This window comes from Filicampus tigris, chromosome 17 (assembly GCF_054856515.1).
Source record: "Filicampus tigris isolate MCC_2025a chromosome 17, RoL_Ftig_1.0, whole genome shotgun sequence".
Taxonomy (NCBI): Eukaryota; Metazoa; Chordata; class Actinopteri; order Syngnathiformes; family Syngnathidae; genus Filicampus; species Filicampus tigris.
In genome coordinates this window covers 13140752-13162256 of record NC_141233.1, presented here as the reverse complement: position 1 = coordinate 13162256, position 21505 = coordinate 13140752, and the positions used below count along the sequence as shown (strand labels likewise).

General features: G+C 43.0%; 2 protein-coding genes across 4 annotated transcripts in view; both read right to left on the bottom strand.

Moving 5' to 3' along the window:
- Positions 1-17: 17 nt before the first annotated feature.
- On the bottom strand, positions 18-16876 carry LOC147133446 (sodium/potassium/calcium exchanger 3). 2 transcript variants are annotated; one of them, XM_086013074.1, is made up of 17 exons: positions 15941-16876; positions 12350-12451; positions 8023-8099; positions 7867-7941; positions 7665-7749; positions 7070-7173; positions 6909-6983; positions 6039-6064; positions 4833-4886; positions 4600-4742; positions 4258-4424; positions 3185-3398; positions 2947-3113; positions 2725-2839; positions 1468-1580; positions 1306-1371; positions 18-1216 (listed from the first exon to the last, which is right to left on the bottom strand). In XM_086013074.1, the coding sequence occupies exons 1-17, from the start codon at positions 16038-16040 to the stop codon at positions 1106-1108; spliced, it is 1794 nt and encodes a 597-aa protein (XP_085869200.1). In that variant the 5' UTR covers positions 16041-16876; the 3' UTR covers positions 18-1105. The 2 variants fall into 2 exon arrangements, with proteins under 2 accessions (XP_085869200.1, XP_085869198.1); XM_086013072.1 differs by having other exon boundaries at positions 12350-12454; positions 15941-16874.
- A 1269-nt stretch (positions 16877-18145) lies between these two features.
- Positions 18146-21505, bottom strand: part of sipa1 (signal-induced proliferation-associated 1) — a 30681-nt gene continuing 27321 nt past the window's right edge. For both annotated transcript variants that reach the window (XM_086013070.1, XM_086013071.1), the window contains one exon: positions 18146-20431. In XM_086013070.1, the coding sequence (XP_085869196.1) occupies positions 20288-20431 (144 nt within the window). In that variant the 3' untranslated portion in view covers positions 18146-20287. The remainder of the gene's footprint in view (positions 20432-21505) is intronic.

Here is a 21505-nt window from a genome sequence, read left to right as displayed (position 1 = left end):
TCAGGCGCAGACACAAATACTGGCGCACTATTTTATTGCACTCGGGATATATAACAGTCTATATCAATGCCTAATTAAAAATAATCTACCCCCGTCACATTTCAATATACTTAATTAACATCGCCACAAAACAGCCATTAAACAAAACATTCAATCTTCGGTTTCCTCAGTGCGCTCCCTTTCACAAAAAACTACACACTGAAACATATGCACTCATTAATTAGTCATAGGATCTAGTTTCAAGATCAACAACGCCACAAAACACGCTGGTCTCAGTCAGACCTTCATTGCTGCAAATCTAAGTGATTGAAACATTTACAAACAGTCTTGACAAGGAGTCAAGAGTAATTAAACATCCATTTGGAAATCAAATCACTTTAGTGGAACATTTAAGACTTCCATTTGATATCCGCTTGTAACCAAAACGTGGTGGCTTATCTCATTAAAAAAAAAAAAAAAAAGATCAGATTGCTTTTATTTTATGAGACAAGGCGCAGCGGTCGATCATATTGCATTCAATTAATGCACGAAAGTACCGGTGAAGATTTGTGCTTAGCAATTAATATTCCACCAAAGTGAATTCATCGTATTGAAATCTTAGAAGAAAGCTAAGCATTCTTCGTACCTCAGTGCGACCAATCAAACTAACCTAAACGCATTAAAGTTGGTGACACTCATTAAATATACATTGTCTATATAATCATAACACCTCTAAACAACAGTGTAGGCCAATCTCTTGACATCATTTCAATTGTACCAATACTAGGCAAGAGGCCGAAAATGTGCATTCCCGTCGTATTTCCACTCCCGACACGTTCAAGTTGTCCCTGTAACGTGGGACGTTCGGGCCTCATAGGTTGCCGCTACATTATGTAAATACAACACTCAAATATAGACGAGAATAAACAATAAATACTGCTTCCTTTTTAGCACGGGTGCGGATCAAAAACCGAACAAACGGGCGGTGGCGCCGTCGAAACGCTTAAGAAATCATCGTCGTGAAAAGTGCTGCGGTTAAAAGACTCCAAAAGTGTGTTCGGAAAGCAAATCTTTCTTTTTGGCTTGAGCAAAAAGGCTGAATTGAGGTGCAGTGTCGCTTCAAACTTCACATGTGCCCAAAGAGGATGGAGCAGAGCAGGAAGATGGCGTAGAGGAACAACAGGCCCAGACCCAGGCGCCGATCCAGCCGCCAGCGGTTCAGATGAACGCTCGTCACCTGCGGGGGGGGGGGGGGAAACAGCGCAGGTTCGGCTGGCTTCACGACTTCAAAGTCAAGCGTGGGGAAAGTCGAGCGTGTTGACTCACAGTGAGGAACACAGATGCCAGCAGCAGGATGACAGAATACACCAGTCCCTTGTTATTGATGGGTACCTGTGTGTGTGTGTGTGTGGGGGGGGGGGGGGGGGTAAACGAGACGTCAAGCGTGCGCGGCGGCGGCTACGAAACGACGCGCGAATGCGAGCCTACGGATGAGCCGTGGTCCACCACCAGGGTGCGGAGAGCCCACGGGAAGCCCAACCCCAGCAAGATGTCAAAGATGTTGCTGCCGATGGAGTTGGACACGGCCATGTCGCCCATGCCTGAAGAGAGACAAGATGTGAGTCCGCAACGAAGCAGCAGAGGGCGATAAAGATTTTGACGCTTTACTTATGAGGTGGGCAAAGTGCGGCCGGCGGGCCCATATGCGGCCTGCTCCTTTCTGTCACGTGACGCACTCAGCTTTTACATGCTCTTAATTTTTTGGCAATAAATTTTTTGGGGCAGATATGTATTGAACATTGATTTATTTGATCATATAACTGATGTCAATACAATGAAAACCAATTTTTTTTATTACATTGGTTGAATTAACACACATTTACATAATATACATTTGTTTCTTTTTTTCCTTTTTGGTTGATTGATTTTTTTGCGTACATGAAAAAAATGTCAAACAATTTCACATACAAAAACATTTTGAAACACTGGTTGATTTACTGTTGATACTAAAAACAGTAAATAGTACAGTTAACACGCTGACATCCACAGTATGTTTAAAAATGTTTTACTAAGCAATTCTTGTGTTGATTTCATTTAAATAGCATGAAAACATTTCATTTGTTCATCTTGTAAATTAGAAATAACATTTACCATTTTACATACAATGTACATTTTTTTCAAATTATTTTTAAAAATAGTAACGTTAATTTGACTTCTACAGTAAATTTAAAATATTTTCTGTAATTTATAAAATTAGTTGATTCATGTACTATAACTAAATCTTTTTTTAGCTAGCTGTATACAGTCTATGTAGCATTTTAATTGATTAATTATACATAAAAAAAAACTAGTAAAGCTAACAGTTTGACATACAATTAAAATTGGTTTATTTACTTTATTAAATAATTGGTTAATTTCTTAAAATAAAAATAAAGGGAAAAAATAAAATGTGACTATCAGTTGATGTATTGAATATGTATGTATTGTAAATAAAGTATTTTAAAATAACTACATATACTTGGAAAATGTTTATTATATTGAACAACCGGTTAATTGCTTGATTGTAAATAAAATGATACATCCACCCATTATCCGATCCACTATTTGGCTGCTTGATCATAAATACAATTGAAAGCCATAATGAACGATGATTTTATAAAAACATTTCACACACTTTTTTTTTTTTTTTTTTTTTTTTTTTGGGAACCTCATCAACGTTTGAACTCAAACGCAGCACTTGAGCACCTTGTCGGGCAACGATGAGGCTCGCCATGCAGTCGGGCACGCTGGTCCCCGCTGCCAGGAAGGTGATGCCCATGATGTAGTCTGGTATGTCTAAGGTGAAGCTCACAATGGTGACCTGACGGACAGGTGAGCACGGATCACATCACAAGACCTCTGTCAATTATAGTGACGATACCAAGACGTTCCATAAAGGTCACCGACTAGCAGCATCCTGGTCCTTACCATCCACACCATGAGGTAGGAGAAGACAGCGATCCACAGCGTGGAGGCCGCAAAGGTAACCATGAACCAGCGATGCCAGCGCGGAACAACGCAGTTGGGCACCGTGCAGTAGAGCAGGAGGCCCAGAGGCCACGTGATGACCCACTTGACCCTGGCTGAGCGGCCAGCTGACGCACACGCGCACACGTGTCACTCGAACCCGCGCTAGGACGTCACACTTCCTGTCCAGCTTCCTCACCTGGGATGCGGAAGGGGTGGAAAGCGCCGCTGTCGTCGTCGTCGTCGTCGTCTGCCCCTGGCTTGTCTCCGGACTCTGCGGGTCCTACGCCGCCACCGTTCTCCAAACTGCAGGAGCCTGTCCTCTTCAGGCTGTTGGCGGCGGAGCCTCCTCGGGACTCGAGACCGGCAACACTGCCCCACGGGCTCTTAGAACTCCGGATGAGCCTCTGCCTCTGGGAGGAAAGAAAAGCATTTCAAACCGCGACGTGGAAAATAACGCGACTATGTATCGTAAGGCGATTTTTGGGGAAAAAAAAAAAGACCATATATAGTAAGGCATTATAAAAAAAAACGACCATGTTTTTGTGAAAAAAATGTGTGGTAAGGCTTTTTTCTGAAAAAAAAAAAGACCAACGCCTTACTATACCCTGACCAGGTTTTTCACAAAAAAAAGGTAAGGGTCCCCCTTACCTCGTTTAAAAAAAAAAAAAAAAAAAGGTATACTTTTTTTTCAAAAGAGAAATACCCTTACCACTTTTTTTTTACAAAAAAAACACCTTACTATACCCTTACCACGTTTTTCCATGTTACTTCTTTTTTTCGTAAAAAAAGACTTACCACTTTAAAAAAAAAAAAAAGCTTACCTTGCAAGGGTATATTCTTTTTTCGAAAAAGAAATGCCTTACTATATACCCTTACCACTTTTTATGAAAAAAAAACGCCTTACTATACCCTTCCCAATTTTTTTTTTTAAAAAGGCCTTACTATAACCAAACCACTTTTTTTTTGCTGTTAAACGCCTTACTTTCAACCAAAAAACGCCTTACTATACCCTTCCCAATTTTTTTTTTTTTTTTTTTTTTTTTTTTTTTTTTAAAAAGGCCTTACTATACCCTTACCGCTTTTTTTTCAACCCAAAAACGCCTTACTATACCCTTACCTCGTTTTTTGAAAAAAAGGTAAGGGTCCCCCCTTACCTCGTAAGGGTATATTCTTTTTTCGAAAAAGAAAAGCCTTACGATACCCTTACCACTTTTTAAGTGCCTGACTGCAGTTCTAAAATGTGTGTGTGTGTGTGTGTGTGTGTGTTACCTCGCTGATGAGCACACGACCAGCCATGGAGAGTCTGGTGCGAGGCGAGAAGTGTGGCGTGATCATGATGCGCAGGCCGGCATCGGAGAAGGACAGCTTGTGAGGGCTGAGGATGAGAAGCTCGTCCACCATGACGACTGGGTTGTTCTCCTGATCATGGACTTGAACTAAAGGCACACAGACAGGAAACTGTCACCCTTGACGCCCTTCTGGGTTCATAAACCTTTTTTTTTTTTCCTCCTCTAAGGTGTATTCTCAAACTTCCCCTTCATACTTTATACAATCACATTGATAGACAGCGTTTAGCTACAAACGCACGACAAGCGTAGCCGTTTTCGAAACCTTTGTTTAGCAGGGCCATGGCGGTGTGGCAGGCCGAGGCGTCGTCCGCCATTTTGTCCTCTCCGCGATCCTCTGAAGCGACGCAACACGGCCCGGCGTGGCGGAACTGTCGCGTCACAAATGTCAGAAGGCGAGTGTTGAACCTGCCAACAGACAAATATGACGCATCATTTAACGACGGGAATGTCATGCCGCTTTGGCTGGGTGAGGGCAAGGGGGGCGTGGCCTCTTACTTCATGATGATGATGTAGATCACGTACATGGTCATGAGGAGCAAAGACTCCCACCTGCAAAGCAAACGCGGTTGGTGCTGGATCACGACAATAAAGACCAAATCTATAGCAAGGTTCTAAAGGCAATGATTCATTTTGCAGCAACATCGGATTTTACGTTGGAAAAATAACGTTCAACGTTTGTGCATTTTGCACCAAACAGGAAGAGGATCATCATTTCTTTGTGCGTTTTCTGCACAATTTGAAAAAAAAAAAAAAAAATTCAGTTTGGAAAAAAAAAAAAGGATGGAAATTCTTTCGTCTGATCTTTCGCCAAAATATTTGACAAGATGAATCGACTCTTAAAATAATCGTTACTTTGCGAAACAGATGTATTGTACATATTTTGCCGCATGTGACCTGTGATTGGTTGACTCGGAACGTTCCAGCTGGATGGAGAACAAAGTGCAAATAGAAAATGGCGCGCGGGTGGGCGTGTGCTTGTTCGAGCCCGATGAGGGAGATGTAATGTGACTGCGGCGGGAGATGTGGTTTGCGCCACCGCTACCAAGTCCAATCTGATTCAATGACACGATTTGCTAGCACGTCTGGGGATTACAGAATTATGCATTAAAAAAAAAAAATGGCTCTCCAAACACCACAACAACCGCGACAGCAAACAGTGTTCAACAAATCTGTAACAGCGTCAAGCTAATTTAATAAATCATCTGTCAGCGCCAAGCGTTTTTTTTTTTCTACCGGGAGCTTGCTCATTAAGTCCCCTGCGCTCCGCGACGTACAATCGGGCACGATAAAATACAGCGGGACGACATTCACCGAGAACGTTGGCATTTAGTGAAAAGTCACCGCTGTAGATCACCTGGGATTTCATTAAGTTGAGGGATAAATCAGTGGGTTCATTAAGCCGCATCACACCTTTGCCAAGACAGAAGAGAGAAACGAAGCCGGAGAATCGCTCCAAAATCCCGATTTGACCGGTGCGGCACTCAGAGGAGAAGCTGACTGCAAGTACTTGCCGGTTGTTTTGTCTTTTGATGGGTCCCAATCATGAAAACAACAAATCGATGTCGCGCCCAACGTCGGGGGGCCTTGACCGACACGTTCGCCCTCGCAAGTGACAGCTCATTAGTTTGGAAGCACGGGCCAATTGCGCCCGTCCCTCAAGAGCATTTTGCAAAAAAGGTATCAAAACAAAGCGCGACTCACCAGACGACCACGGCATCGTAAATCACCTTGAAGAGAGGACAGACGATGATTACAATCAGAAAGACGAACAGGTCAATACAGTGCAGCTGGTCAATTCATTCATTTGATTGATTTACTAGAGTTAATTGCTCAGATGATTTTTTTTTTTTTTTTTTTTTTTTTAAGACAGCTTCAAAGTGGAAGTCAACCCAAACCTATTTTTGAAACACGGCATTTGTGGAATATGAGTTAAGCAGCAAAGTGCACTCGTTTTTAGCTATCTCAAGGGGCGGCCATTTTGTCATTTTTGGTCAACTGAAAATGACATCACAGTCGCTCGACCACCAATCACAGCTCAGCCGTTTTCTGAAACTTAGCCATGATTGCTCGTTATCTAAGCCTGGGGCAACTGTGATGTCATTCTCAGTTGCCAAAAATTACAAAATGGCCGCCCCTTGAGATAGCTAAAAACGGGTGAGCGTCTCATATTCCACAAATACAATATTAATCAGAATGCCTTGTTTCAACTAGTGCTAATCATGGCTCAGATTCAGAAAACAGGTCAGCCGTGATTGGTCTTTGTGAGCAGTTGTGATGTCGACAGAAGACAAAATGGCCGCCCCCAGAGATGGCTAAAAACGAGTGCATTTTGCTGCTTAACTTACAATCCACAAACGCAAAATTAATAAGAATGCCGTGTTTCAACTAGTGGGCCTGCTGGGAACATATTCTTGAAAAAAAATATGTTTGGGTTGACTTCCGCTTTAAGCAAGTTTGTTTTCAATCAGGAGAAAAAAAAAAAAACGCAAATCCCAGAAGAAATAAAAAACAAAATCATAAATGACATTTACGCACTCACACAGCTCGAAGGCGGCGATGCGCGCAACTCACCCCGATGAGCGCCAGCACAGACAGGATGTAGTAGGAGGAGTCTCGAAACAAAGACCACCACGTCAGCTTGACCGTCTGCGGAGAGGCACAGCACCGTCACGTGCGGCGTTCGGCACAGTCGCGGCAACCGGGTGACAATTTCATCCCAGCGTCATTTTCACCTGGCCTGCGAAGATGCCGCTCAGGCCGATGATGACCAGGATGTTGAAGACGGCCGAGCCCACGATGGTGCCCACGCCAACGTCTCCTTTGGTGATGAAGACGCCTGATAGGGACGATCGCACACGTCGCTCAGCTGTGCCACCATTTTTTATCAAAATGACAGGGGGTGCGTGGGGGGGGGGGGGGGGGCAAATAGGTACTTCCTATCTACATGTATGACGAAAATATCACTTGAAACAAAATACATGTCGGCCCGGGAATAGCGAAAATATGCATATGATTGACGCCCACTGAAAAGCATTGGGAAAATTGACCCCAAAAAAATAAAAACATCATTTAAAAAAATAAATAAATAAAAAAATAATAACTGAGGTTGATCTGCACCACCAAGATGGAATTAATTCCATCATTCGTCACTGAACTTATCTTGGCATTCCCACGGCCGTTAAGAATGTTGAAAGTTACCGAAAGGATCGCTTGCCAGGGTTATTGTAGTTACTGAAAACCGATTAAATAATGAAAAACCCCAAAAATATTCACACAATGAGGACGCAGGGCGGGACATGCAAACCCGTTTGAACACAAATTTGTCACCAATGAGTGATGTGAAGAGCTCCGGGGCCGAGCTTCCCGCTGCCATGAACGTTGCCCCGGCAACATCCTCGCTCAGCTGAAGATTCTGAGCGGGGGAGGAAAAAAAAAAAGAAAAAAAAAAAGAAGCATCATCGGTCCAACTTTTGTAAGCATTATGAAAAAGAACTAAAAGACACGTCCGGGCATTCTTGGGCGCTCTCACCTCGGATATTTTCTCAAGCGAAGGAACAAAGTAGTCATCGCAGACGATGGCCAGAGCGTAGAACATGTAGATGGCCTGAGAAGACACACAAGCACTTTGGTCAGAAGAAGCAAAACTAAATCACACACGCGTCCGTTAACATTTTGTAGTACTCACACAGAGGACATGCAGTAAGACAGCTCCTTTCTTCCTCTGCTCCTTGGAGAAGATGTCCTCTGGAAACTCGTGAATGGCTGAAAGGCACGGGCATGGTCATGGAAATGATGCCGAAAAACTCTTACCTAATTCAAAAAGTGTGAACATCTACTGTGGTAGTGAATGCTTTTAAGGAGGAAAGTCAAACCCCCCCCCCCAAAATAAAATTATTTGCAATAATATGTTCTATGCGCCTTCACTAGTCTAAAAATAGCATTCTGGTTAATATCGCCTTTGTGGAATATGAGTTAAGCAAGCTAAATTCACCCATCACAGGGGGCGGCCATTTTGTCATTTTTGGCAAATGAAAATCGCAGTTGCTCGACCACCAATCACAGCTCACCTGTTTTCTGAAGCTGAGCCGCGATTGGTCGCTACCTTAAGCCCTGAGCAACTGTGATGTCATTTTCAGTCGACAGCAAGTGGCAAAATGGCCGCCCCCTGAGATAGCTAAAAACGGGTGGACTTCTCATATTCCACAAACGCAATATTAATCAGAATGCCTTGTATTCAACTAGCGGGCCTAGTTGAAGAATTTTTGGGGGGGGGTTGACGTCCTCTTTAAACACAACTGTCTGACATGATTTAGTGACTTAGTATTTTTTTTTTTTTTTGTTCTGCAGGAAGCTGTGATGTCTGAATGCAAGGCTTCTTCATCACATTAACAACGTACAAAGAAGAAAAGGGAAAAACAAACCAGGAAGTGTTTATCATTTAAAGCATAATTAAAAACCTCCTGCACTTTCACACACGTTCTCCAAGGAGGCCGTTTTGTGCTCGATATGCACCGAGGCATCATACAGGAAGTGAAAGCGCCAGCTGCTTCCCGTGTGTCCTCAAGTGCAAAAAGAAGACAAAAAAAAAAAAAAAATGGATAATGACAACTCGGCTTCCCTTTCCGACCTGACAAAGAGTCTCCAGAGAACGATACAGTACTCCAGCTCCAATTTTCAACTGATCCGAGCGGGATGAATTTAAACTACTGGGGGCACAGGGAGGGGTCGGTGGGTGGTTGGGTTGGTGGGTGGGCTGGGTTGTTTTGGGGGTGGGGGAGGCGGGCTAAAAATAGGCGCAAGCCTGCAGAGACTTCGCAAGCACACAATAAGGAAAGCAATTGAAACATCTTTTGTGACGCCCTCTATGAGAAACGATGCGTGTCGGCGAGGGAGAGCCGAGAAGTCCCCCCCCCCCCCCCGGCCACCCCCCACCGCAGGAGGAGTCATTTGGCCATGTTGAGTTAGAAAATGTAAATGTTTGCGCAGTTATGTTTAGACTTTAGCCCGTGTGCCAGAGCGCAGCGCCGGCCGCCCGCCTCCCATCGTTGTGGGGCCGCTTTTTCAATTGCGTTTTCTTCGGGATCGGCAAGGGCAAAAAAAAAAAAAAAAAAATGACGACACGTTCAACCGTGGAGGTTTTGGGATGCAAATATGAAGGTAGCAATACGAGGCTGCGCGGCACCTTTTCGACCGTCTCAGTCGGTCGTCGGTCATTAGGAAGCCAGCCAGGCTGCTTGACGTCATGAGATGCCCTCTCAGGTGTTACTGTCACTGGCAACACTGCGCTGTAACATGGAGCTCTCATAGACCCTTTGAGGAGTTGCTCTGATGAAGCCCGTTGCCGTGGCAACGTTCTCCCAGGGGGATTTTTTTTTTTTCTCTTTTTTGATGGGTGGCAGTAGGAAGCCAAAGGCAAGGGGGGGGGGGGCGGTGGGTATGTGTCGTTCCCATGGTTAGAGTTTATGAAAAATGAAAAAAAAAAAAAAAAAAAGAAGTGACAGCAGCTCGGGATTGCAATGTCTAAAAATATTTATTTTTCCTTTCCAAACTCTCAGGAGAGGTCTGAGAGAGAGCGCCGGGAGAAGGATGGAAAACAGACCCAAACGATAGTGGTTTATTGATGCCGTGTTTGCGCTAAAGCTCACGCCGGGTGCGTGCGTGTGTCACCTTCAGTGGTGGCGTGACGCACGTCATGCAACGTTACTCTGACGACACGTTTATCCGCACCGCTAAGAGAGAGCATCTTTTTCGCTTGAGGTCTTTTTACTGCTAACCGACAGATGGCAACTGCAAGAGCAAACACTTTGGCTCCCCTCCAAAAGTATTGCAACATTAAGGCCAACTTCTTCATTCTGGCGGTAAACGACGGATGAACAATGAATCGGATTCGAAGCTATCGACCGGGGCGCCAGCTAAAGCGGCAGCGGACACATGCACGCGCATTGTGCGTTTTTCATTACAAATAAAAAAAATACAAAAAAATAGATGAATATTTCATCCCTGGTGTGTAATGTAAATTCAATTATGCATTTGGTCTTTGATTTTGCCATCCTTTGAGGTGGACTGAATACAGCAAAGATGAGAGGGGAGGCGGGGCTTAAACCGACGTCGCCTTTAAACTGCAACATGAAAACGTGCAGTGGATATTTTTATTTATTTTTTTTTTTTAATGTAGCTTATAGGTCACATTAATGATGGATTGAAAACGTTTTTAAATAATGATTCTTCTATGATCTTTTTTTAACACCACAAAAAAAATGGCATTTGAATAAGGGTGTGTAGACTTTTCATATGCATTCTAATAACATTGGCATTTTGTCATCTTGTACCTAAAGTGATGAGATTAGAAGCAAAATCAAATTTCCTAACACGAGCTCAGAAGTCATTAACTGTTGTGGCAGACATTTTTTTTTTTTATTATTAAACAATAACAAACTTTGATCTGACTGCCACTTTCTTTAATAAAGGACTTGCAGCCAGCTAGCCTTTGATGACGCACTCATGAAGAGACTTGCTTCATTTGCATAATTTGGATTGACTGCCACCCCCTTATTTACGGCCTATTTTAGCTCAGTGCAATCATCTGGGCTTCAGAACTTAGCATTTAGTTGCCTAGCAACAACCTCAGCGGCGGCTCGTCAGCCGAAGTCGGACGATCATGCTGTCTGCCGTCTTGTTAAGCAGAGGACGGATGAAAAGATGAGACAACAGAGCCCGGGGCTGGACATCAACACGCAATCCCCGAGACGATATCCCCCGCGGCTTCGGCCGCTGGCTTTTTAATCACAATTACGTTCCGTGTTACGTAACGGCTGCCAGGACTCCTGCTGGGGAAGACGGTAGCTAACTGGCTACCTGGACCTTCGCAGGCTCGCGTTAGCTCATTTTATCTAGCTCGTGTCCTCACGGGACACAATTAATCGACTCTGAATGAACATACTGCTCATCAGACGCTGCACCGAATTGTGTTGGGTTGAAAATGAGTCATTTATTTTAATGATTTGCCCCCCAGGATAAAGCGCACACACCGAAGGGGTATTTATAGCACAAGCAAGATACCGTATTAGCATAATTTGCATATATTGAGCTGTAATAATGAAGGTGCAAAGAACAATAGACGACGGCGGTTGAGTGGCAGCTGAATATCGATCGCACCATCGCCGTGTGAATACAAATGATGAGAAAATGAGCAAGCTGTGCGCTTATCTTGCCATTCGCTGCGCTACCGTGAGACGTCTTTCTTGCGCAAGCGCCTCGCCATTAAACGTGTCAGCTGTGACGATGAGTGAGGCTCGCCTCGTCAGCCAGCTGGCTAATCAGCTTGGCATCATCATCCTCATCATGTCCAATTTCCAAAAGACGACAATTACCGTCACAACTTGAAACGGATTTTCTCCCTGGCACCTTCCATGAAACTTGAGACGGTCTTTATATTCCGGAAAAAAAAACCCGGAAATTTTCCCTTCACCTACAGGAGAGTGACAGAAATGTATGCTTCCCACATCATATTGTCTCCTTTGTTATGGTGCCAAAATTAACCCTAATTGTGCCATAAAACATACTTCCTCAAATTTGCAACGATTATTTCAGCTCTTGCACTCGATGTCTTTATATGCGGCGCGCATGGTTACCTGACAATGTGTATAAGACTCCGACCAAGATCATCGTATGAAGCGGTTCAGAATCATGAAAAAAATTCATGAATAAATAAAATGCATCAACAAGATGCTGATTAATATGTGCAGATCACCATAAATGTGTTTTACTAGTCAAACCCGGCTCGCTCTGAACAACCAATCAAAGGATGTAAAAATGCTAACATTATTGTGGGCCAAGCTAGCTAGGATTTGAAATTTGATTAGTTAAGGAAATAGTCCCATGGTCCCTTCATAGTTGAAGTTATATCAGCCATCACTAGTGTAAAATTGACATGGCAGCAGATGGGGGCTGAAATCTGATTGGATTAAAATAAAAAAACACAAACATCAACAGGAAGGTGTAGATTGACTGACCTGCTCCCTGTTCAGCCACACTCTGGTTGTCGGGCATCTGCATGAGTCGGCGTGTCCATTGTGACGCGCCATCATCCACACTTAGTCCAGACCCAGAAGTTTCTGCTGCAAAAAAAAAAAAAAAAAAAAAAAAAAAAAAAAAAACACACACACACAAAGGCCATCAGACCAACACAACATATACAGTACATGTATTTTTTGTCAGTTTCAAGTTATTCTGCTATTTTTCCCCTTATATTGGAATGGCATTTTTTTTCCCCCCAAAATCTTTAATTTTGTGACACCATTTGATCCTAGTCTTAAAAAACAACCGCCGATGTAAATTGCAATCCGATGTCGAGTCGGGAGACCACGCGAGGCAGCAGCGAGCCCAGCAGCAGTCAGCTGTCCTCGCTCATCATCGGTAGTGAGATCTTTACAGCGTGTATTTTAACTCTCCGTTCCATTCCTCGACAGCTTATCTCTGGAGTGGGTGCAGTTATTGTAGCGTTACCGGGGCGACGGTACAGGAACACCCACACACACACACACTACAGATAATATTATTTCTCATTATCTTCCCCACAGGAATGAAATGCACAGAGGTCTTGTCTCAAACGGGAGGAGGAAGTGAGGCACTGTCGCTTTTAATGCCTTTTTGCGGCTGATAGGAGCTCTTCTGTACCTTTGTACCTTACAGTTCAATGAGCCCATTTTGAGGAGAGGAGGCGAGGAGGCTTTCATGCCGCGGCTTCAAGAGGAGCTCGGCTAGTGCGAAATTGGGTTTCTGCCACCGTTTTCACACGAGAGGCTCAGCATCGAGACTCAACTTTATTTATAGAGCACGTTAAAAACAACCATCGCTGAAAATTAAGTCGTGCTATAACAAGAATAGTTCGATAAGTAAACAACATAAAAGACTAAAACGATGCCGGGTATCATGCAGAGAAAAAGCCATCAAATAAAAAATATGTTTAAAGGCGGACATTATGAATTCTACTACTATTTTTCTTGCACTGTACCTTAATCAATGGCAATGGCAAGAAAAAGTGCAGTACTGCACTACCACACTGCAAACTACCACAACAAGGCAACAATCACTGTGTAGTATGTAACGGAGTGGTAGATAAGTATAGATTTTAGTAGGTCAAGAAAATCATTACATAACGGGGGTGGGTAATTATTTTATAACATCACCAATAAGTGTTACTTGTGCCAAGAGTGAAGGTTAAGATATAAACATGAAACATTAAAAAAATAAAATAAAAAAAAAGCAGCATTCCGGTTGTTTATTTTTACGACAAATGTACCGCAAGACAAAAAAAAAACTATTAGAGTATTTCAAACGTGAAATTCCAACAATGCCTTCCTGATCCTCCAAACAACTGTTGCCTGTCGCAGTAGCAGAAAGACAACATCTGATGCTGTCAATCACATTGCGGGCTGAGCGGCATCACTAAATAGCTGCTATCATAATGTACAGGAAGTTTAGGGTTTTTACTGTCTAAAAAGTCACGGTCATAAAATACGTCACCTAAATGTTCAACTAAAACATAGTTTAAAACATTACATGGAGGTGAAACAACGCATGTTCAGTAAGGCCAATTATCAAGCATTAGCATTAGCAAACACAAAGTATTAGCATCTCTAGCGTTGTCAAGATGGTGGTTGGGTTTTCTCTCTGTTGGCAGGTCAGAGTGACTTTTTTTTTTTTTTTTTTTTTCTTTTAATGAAGTTACTCATGTCACTCCATTTTGCAGACTCACAACTGAAAGAGCACATCCATAAATGGTGCTACAAGAAGAGCTACTTGCAATGCTACACATGCTAACACTGTCCAGGTATGGCCAAAGTAGCTTGGCTGTCACCCTTACAAAGAACAGATCACATGTTTTGTACAGTGCTTTTAAGATGAACAGCCTTCGGTCCTCAAGCAAGAATCCTCCCCGGGTCGCAGACACGCTCATAATTCTGAGGGGAAGTCTAAATATTACTGACATGACTACTTTTTCAGGCCACTGATGCCGAGGATGGGGACGAAAGCAAAATGCACTTGAGAGAGCAAAAATAACGTTCGCTTGTGTTCATGACATTATATGGTTCGCACACACGCGGCACACAGGTGCTGATGCTGTCGATGACCGCGTAGCAGGGTGCGAAAGGCGTTGAAATGATAATAAGTGAGATAAGTATTTTTAGAGCCGGGGTTATGCTTTTGGCTTTAAATAATGTTTGAGATCCAACTCATTTTATTCTTTGTGACTCTAATGAAATATAGAGGCATTGACCAAAATGTGGAAGTTGAAGTCGTAAAGTCTTAACTTCCCTCGACAGGAAGACAAAAGGAAGTGATGCAGACTTTTTTGATTTTTGCAAAGAATAAAATTATTTGTATCCGATGGATGTGATCCTCAATGATTGGACTGACATTTCAAATGCATCTTACGTAATATTCCTGCAGCAGCTATGAAATACAATCCAAATTCCAAGAGAAGCTTTTACCACCTGTAGTACACCAAAAAATAATATGAAAATGATTTTTTTTTAAATGGCACATTAGGCTAGCTGTACAGCCACGAGTGTGCACTTCTGTGACAGCTAAACACTGCATTTTCATTCAATTTCAACCGGAAGACTAAATGTGATACATATGCCTTGACAAATGTAATAATGCTAAATTTTCATGCAATATGTTGTCTCATAGTTGCCACCTTTCAGTGTGAGCAGTGCATTCCTAGACCATTATTGCAAATGAACATCCATTTATCTTCTGTACCGCGTGTATCCTGTTCAGTGTCGGCAGACGTTGAACATAAAGGCAGACTACACTTGAGCACAGGGCACATATAGAGAGACAACCATTCACACATTCAGCAAATCGCAGAGGGAACTCAATAAATAACATTCAATTTTACTTAAAACTTCTTTCAGACGGTGTCAGTGAAAACCGAGCATTACTACCTACGATCGCGATACAGCTTTTGCGTTATATATTAAATATCTTGTTCATCTATCAATGCCAGTGACATGTACTGACAGGCCGAACAATTACATGCACTTCCACTAGATGGCATAAGGTATAATTAACCTGTGTAGCCACCTGTTAATATTAATACAACAGAATAACATATGCACGTCGCACTAAATAAGACCAGATTTCCCATTGAGTACGAAAATTTGTGAGTAAATTGTGACGTGCATCATTAGTTCAATAAATCTGCTTTTTGTGACATTTTTGGTTGATTGTGTGCCGTGAGATTTTTCTAATGTAAAATACAGTATGCGCCTTGGTTCAATAAGGGATAGGAAACACTGAGCTACAAATTATAAAACAAAAGTGGGGAACATTTTTCCCATCAGCGGCCATTGTTCAGGTTAGTTTCCAAGGGATGATATTAATTGAATTATCTTTTTTTTTTTTTAAGTGACTGTATGAATGAACATATATTTTTTAAATCCTCACCCCCAGCCACAGGTTTTCACATCGCTTGTATAAAGGCACATTTTACTGTCATTTTAAAAATTACATAATCATATTGCCTACACAAACATGGTTGTTACTGTGCATACTGAAAAGCGTGGAAGTGTTTGCAAACATTTCTTTCAACTCACCTGGTGCGTGGATGACCTGAGCGAGCCACAAGACGGCGAGCAGCCCGACTCCGCAGCAGCAGAACCGCTGGAAGGGCCGCCGGTGCCTCGCTGCTCTCATTCCTCCTCTGGCCGCATGTCCACAAACATCTGTTGCGCCCTGTCGTCAAACTACTATCGCAGTACACCAGCACCAAACAACACTGCTACTACTATTACTATTACCGCTACTACAATTATTACTGTACTGCCAACTACCTCCCGCGGAGAGCGTGGAAAAAAAAATAATAGTCAGGAAACGCTCCCACTTTGGTTTTCCTGCCCTTCGCACTCAGCGAACAGGCCAAGCCGCTAACGGTGCCACAAAGCTCCGGCCGGGTTGGAGCGAGTCACGGCGTAGTGGCGCGGCTGTCGGCGTTCATGTGAGCAGACTGAAAGGTCGACAGCAGCCCCCACAGTGAGGGGCAGCAACAGGAGGCGACATGCTGGGAGAACCCCCTTCTTCTTCCCTCCTCCTCCTCTCACCCGCACCTCCCCTCCTCGACCACCAGGCGGCGACAGAACTCTTGGATAGGGACCGGGCCGAAAATCCGCGTATTGACGCTCATTTGACAATTGACGATGCATCAACATTTCTTACTGTAATTCCACTATGTAAGACATGTAACTAAAGTGTATATAATCACGCGATGACATCACGCAAGGCCAACGTCATTTCGCAATTTTAGGCAACAACTAGAGCTTCAGTAACGTCTCTTGAAAATAAATTGGCAACATTGGTCCTACCATTATTTGTAATGAAAATTTCCCCACTGTGGGATCAATAAAGGCATTCTTATCTTATCTTATCTTAATCTAAACCCGAAACGCTCAATTCCGAACACAGGCATATAACCACAAATGTACACGAGCGTTGTGTAACAGAAATGACAAATTCGACTCATATTAAAAATGACCGACAAAAGGCATTCCACTCACGAAAACTGATTATATTCCTCGAAAATCCACCATTCTTTGTTTTGCTGCAAGTCAGTTTGTGCTGTTTTCTGCATATCAGTTCTAATACATTTATCACCAGGGAAATAACAATTGAATCCTACAAGTTGCGTTTGTGTTAAACGAACTTTTAGGCTACAGGTGTGTATGCTTTTGCTAGCAGTGGCCAACTCAGAATCTGATTGGTTAGCATAGCTGTCAGTGAACAGCAACGCGTCAAGGCCGATTACCCCTCCCCCTAGATAGAAAAGTAAAATAGTAGGCTACTGGGAACAGGTTGAACCCATAATGTTAATTTAAAAATATATAAAATTCTGTACCTACAAAAGATGATGTATTTGTTTCTCTCTGTTTTTAATTATTCGGACAGTGTTTGGACCGAGCAAAGAGGTTATTCACTGCTTATTGGCCACGTTAACACCCGTCCATTGTTACAAATGCAAGGAAAACACTAATGTCACTCATACGTTTTGCTAATGTGTGCTAAATATAAAAGCAAATGATGCTGCCCACTTGCAATCACAATCATTCATCATCATCGTCAAGCGTTTAAGTGTCCAACTGTAGTGCCCCCTTGTGGTAAAACGGCACAATTCTCCCTGAATGACCATGCATTGACGTCATTGGTTCAGAGTTTGAAAACGCTTTTGTACTTGAACGCATTATTATGCCCTCGCTTCTTGGCAGAACACAAAACAAAAAAGTGAATTTGGTGTCCACGCAAGAGTAAAATATAACAGTGTGCGTCTGTATTTACAGCGGAGTCACACGGCCCTGCTGTGTCTACGCGTGTTGCGCGCGCGTGTGACAGCGGAGCTCCCTGCAGTGAAGACTCCATCCTGTGCTCCAGCCCCAAATAAAGACATGGGCCGGCACATGTCAGTGCAGGGAGGAGAAAGCATTTTTCTTTGGCTGCTGTTTAAGAAAAGAATTACAATAGGAAAGTATGTGGATATGTTAAAATTTGTATGGTGGTGTCACAATGTGAACAAGACATCAACTTTAGTCCAAGTGCCCCCCCCCCAATGAAGTTTACACCTCACAAATGTTATTGTCCGTCTGATGAACATTCCTTTCGTAAGGAAACGTGACATTGTTTGTGTCTTTCAAATTTAATGGATTTTCAGATATGATTTTTCAAACGCAATGCCCGTAAATTGAGTTCTGAGAAACGTTAGAACATTCAAGACATTCATGTCTGTTTCAACTTGATTGCAATGCATCATCAAGTCATGTTAAGCACCCTTTTCCACTTTAATTCAGTTTTCCAAATCGGATTATTATTCTGATTGCTTCGCTTACAACCCCAGTTGTCCAGACCAACAACACATCATCGCCGTCATCATCATCATCATCATCGCAAATCTGTTTTGCTCACACAGCAGATGAAAGATCAGATGTGATTTGTTAAGATGTTCATCGGCAACTGAAACCTCAAGTCAGTGCAACCAGGGGACGACGAAATGAGGAAAATCGAGCTGGCTCAACAGACATGACATTTTCAGGTAGGCACAAAGTCAGAGAACTCACACTTTGACCGTCCTGTCCGGATCTCGCTCGTTAAGGCGTACCTAATGGCGTTAAGACCTTGTGAAAGCTAAAATGCGTGCTTGACAGATATGATTTCATCATTGCTGGCTTCCTCTGAGAATAGAAAGTCACATTTCAAACCAAGCACACCTTGCCTCATGCTTGTTCACATTTTTTTTTCCTCCAGTCAGCTCCCCTCAAGTTTCAACAGCTACAATAAAATCCACATTTGCATGAGTAATAAGTTACATTTTGACGCACACGCACACACATACACATACGGGGGGAAGGGCGGGGGGGGGGTGGTGGGGGAGTTTGGAAGTTACTTGGCACATTCTCATGCTTCACCGACCTCTTACAATCTAAACAACAATACGAGACGCAGTTAAAACAGGTCTTGTCACACCGATAGTTCAGTCTGGAGGCTTCAGCATGTCCACGAGATGATCATCTGTATAACAGGAGCTGTACAAAGCATCCTCACCTACGGATAATAAACATTAGATTCATAATTTCATCTGTATATACTGTATCTTAATATGCTGGTACCGGGTATTCACAGTGACTCTAAAATAACATTACAAGAGAAAAAAAGTCTGTACACTAAACAAGAGCATTGAGAGTCTGAGTGGGTGTTTGAAACGCAATGGAGAGAAGGATCTGGATTCCGCTGGAACGCTTCAAGAGCTGCCTGGGCGTTAGTTGGCACTGAGGAGAAGCAGTCAGTCTCTTTTCAAACACACCTTGTCAGCGGTGGGCACATTTAAAAAAAAAAAAAAAAAAAAAAAAAAAAAAAATGAGGTAAGATAGAGGAGAACGCACAGGCAAGAAAAATCAAATCCAATACGTGCCTCTGTCCAGCGCTGATTTGACCCAAAAAAAGTGCAAGGAAGAATACAGAAGAAAGAAAAAAAAAAATCACGTTTGGAAGATATCCTCTCACTGCTACCACTCATAAGCCAGCCGGCAGTCACAAAACATTGTTCGATGCACTATTATCGTTGGATATTGTGTCCTTGACACCGAAAGCTATACAAGCTGCCGTTTGGCGTGGCGAGGCCAGTAGGAGGAGAACTTCTACAGTATGGCTGCTACAATATTGAGCGAGGTTCGAGGAAAACAAGTCGTGGAGGGAAGCTGCTCTTTTCCTGCCATTGTCTTTCTTTCAAGCCCTAGAAGCCCTTTCCCGCGCACAAACACATCCACTGTATCTTGTTTTCCCCTCATATGTGCAGGCTTCCTTTATTTTTTTTTTCTCCACTTAATGAAGGGATTATTAGGAGCATCCCTTCCTAAAACTTGAGTACAGTACGACTAAGAAGCAAGAGATTGGCATTCTTACATAACGCAACCTCAAGAGGCTTGCAATTGCCCTCCTTTGCCTTGGATTTTTTTTTTTTTTTTTAACACTGTCTTTTAACACCTTTCACACTAGAACGCAACACTACTCTTCACATTTAGTGGCACACACACACACACACACCTGATTCTCTACACTGCACGTGTACACTTTTGGTCAATTTTCACATCAACATGCTCTCAGTCGTCACTTAAAACGGAAGTGCTGATCAGCCCGGCTTGTCAAGTATTTGAAGCAAAGTACAGTAAGGGATGCACACGCATGCGCAAAAAAGAGCTCACTCGGGCATAGCGGACTAACAGCAGCCAGAAGTACACACTTGTAAGGGAATGTCATTACTTTGAGGAGTCTATTTTGCATACACCTTCGCCAGCAGGCAGGCCGACGAGTCACTCTTACGGAGGATGCGCGACGAGCGCGCACGCGACGGCGCTCTGCTGATTGTTGTTGCCGGACGAGCGTTTAGAGGAGTTTGGCGCGCGCTAGCAGGGTTTGTTGACGTTGCACAGAAGCTCGGTGACTTTGATGAGGCGCGCCACCGTGCTCTGCGACTCCTCCTGCAGCCGCTGGTTGTTCTGCCGCAGGCTCTGCACCTCGGCCTGCAGCACCGCCTTGTCCTCCTTCTCCTGGAAGACACGGGCACACAAACAAAAACAAAAGGCCGTCTCTCAGATCGCTGCGTGTGGCAGGAGCGGAAAGGGAATCGGGGGGGGGGAGGTAGAGTGGGGAGGCGGGGGTGGGGTGGGCGGGAGCATGGTAAAAGACATTGGTTGAAGTGAAACGACACACACGGTGAACAGTGAATGACATCGCAAAAAAAAAAAAAACACAGACAGTGCTATTTCCAAAGTTAGACCCTGACAAACACGGTGTTTGTGTCAAATCATTTAAATAATCATACAGATTGTTACACATTATTTTACAACATAGTTTCTCTCCACTATCCCATTTATTCATAGTTAAACATTAAAATTTGAACCCACTGTTAAAAACCACTGTCATTTGCTGTCAATCGTTCCATCAAAAATGTTTAAAGTTAAGATTAGAAAGTTAACCATGAAAGGAGTCAAAATTGAAAAAGAGTCACAGTTGCTGTCCCAGTCAAGAAAATTTTATAAATAACTTTCCATATAAATTATAGGGAGGAATAAAAGATTTGTACACACACATAGAGTAGACACACATTCTGTACAGTATTGACAATTCTCAATGCAAGGCAACTTTGTGTTCAAAGTATTTCCGTCAAGCAGCAGTTTGCCGAAAGAACAAAGAAAGTCCATCGGAAATATCCTGGCTCAACACATACAATTTTCCACACAATTTTCCACATGAACATAACATGGACTAGGTTCAGCCCAATGCAAAAGCAAAATCCCGATTACAGCTTTTCAGTGGCATTTAAATTACAACAGGAGTGGCAGCAGATTCACCCAAGAGGAGAACATTTTACAGTACTAGTGCAAAAAAAAACAAAAAACAAAAAAAAACAAACAGTGTTTATATTTAATCTCTGCACCGAGGCTGCCTCTATAGTCAAGGTTGCCGCATTGGCTGGGAGGCCTTGAACATGTAAACAAGACACAAAATCACCTGGCTCAAGCCCAACAACGTTCAAAACGCTTGTTCCCACCTGCTGACTCTCCTGTGCAATTCAGTGGAAAAAAATAAAATAAAATAACAGCCAACATGAAAATCAGAGC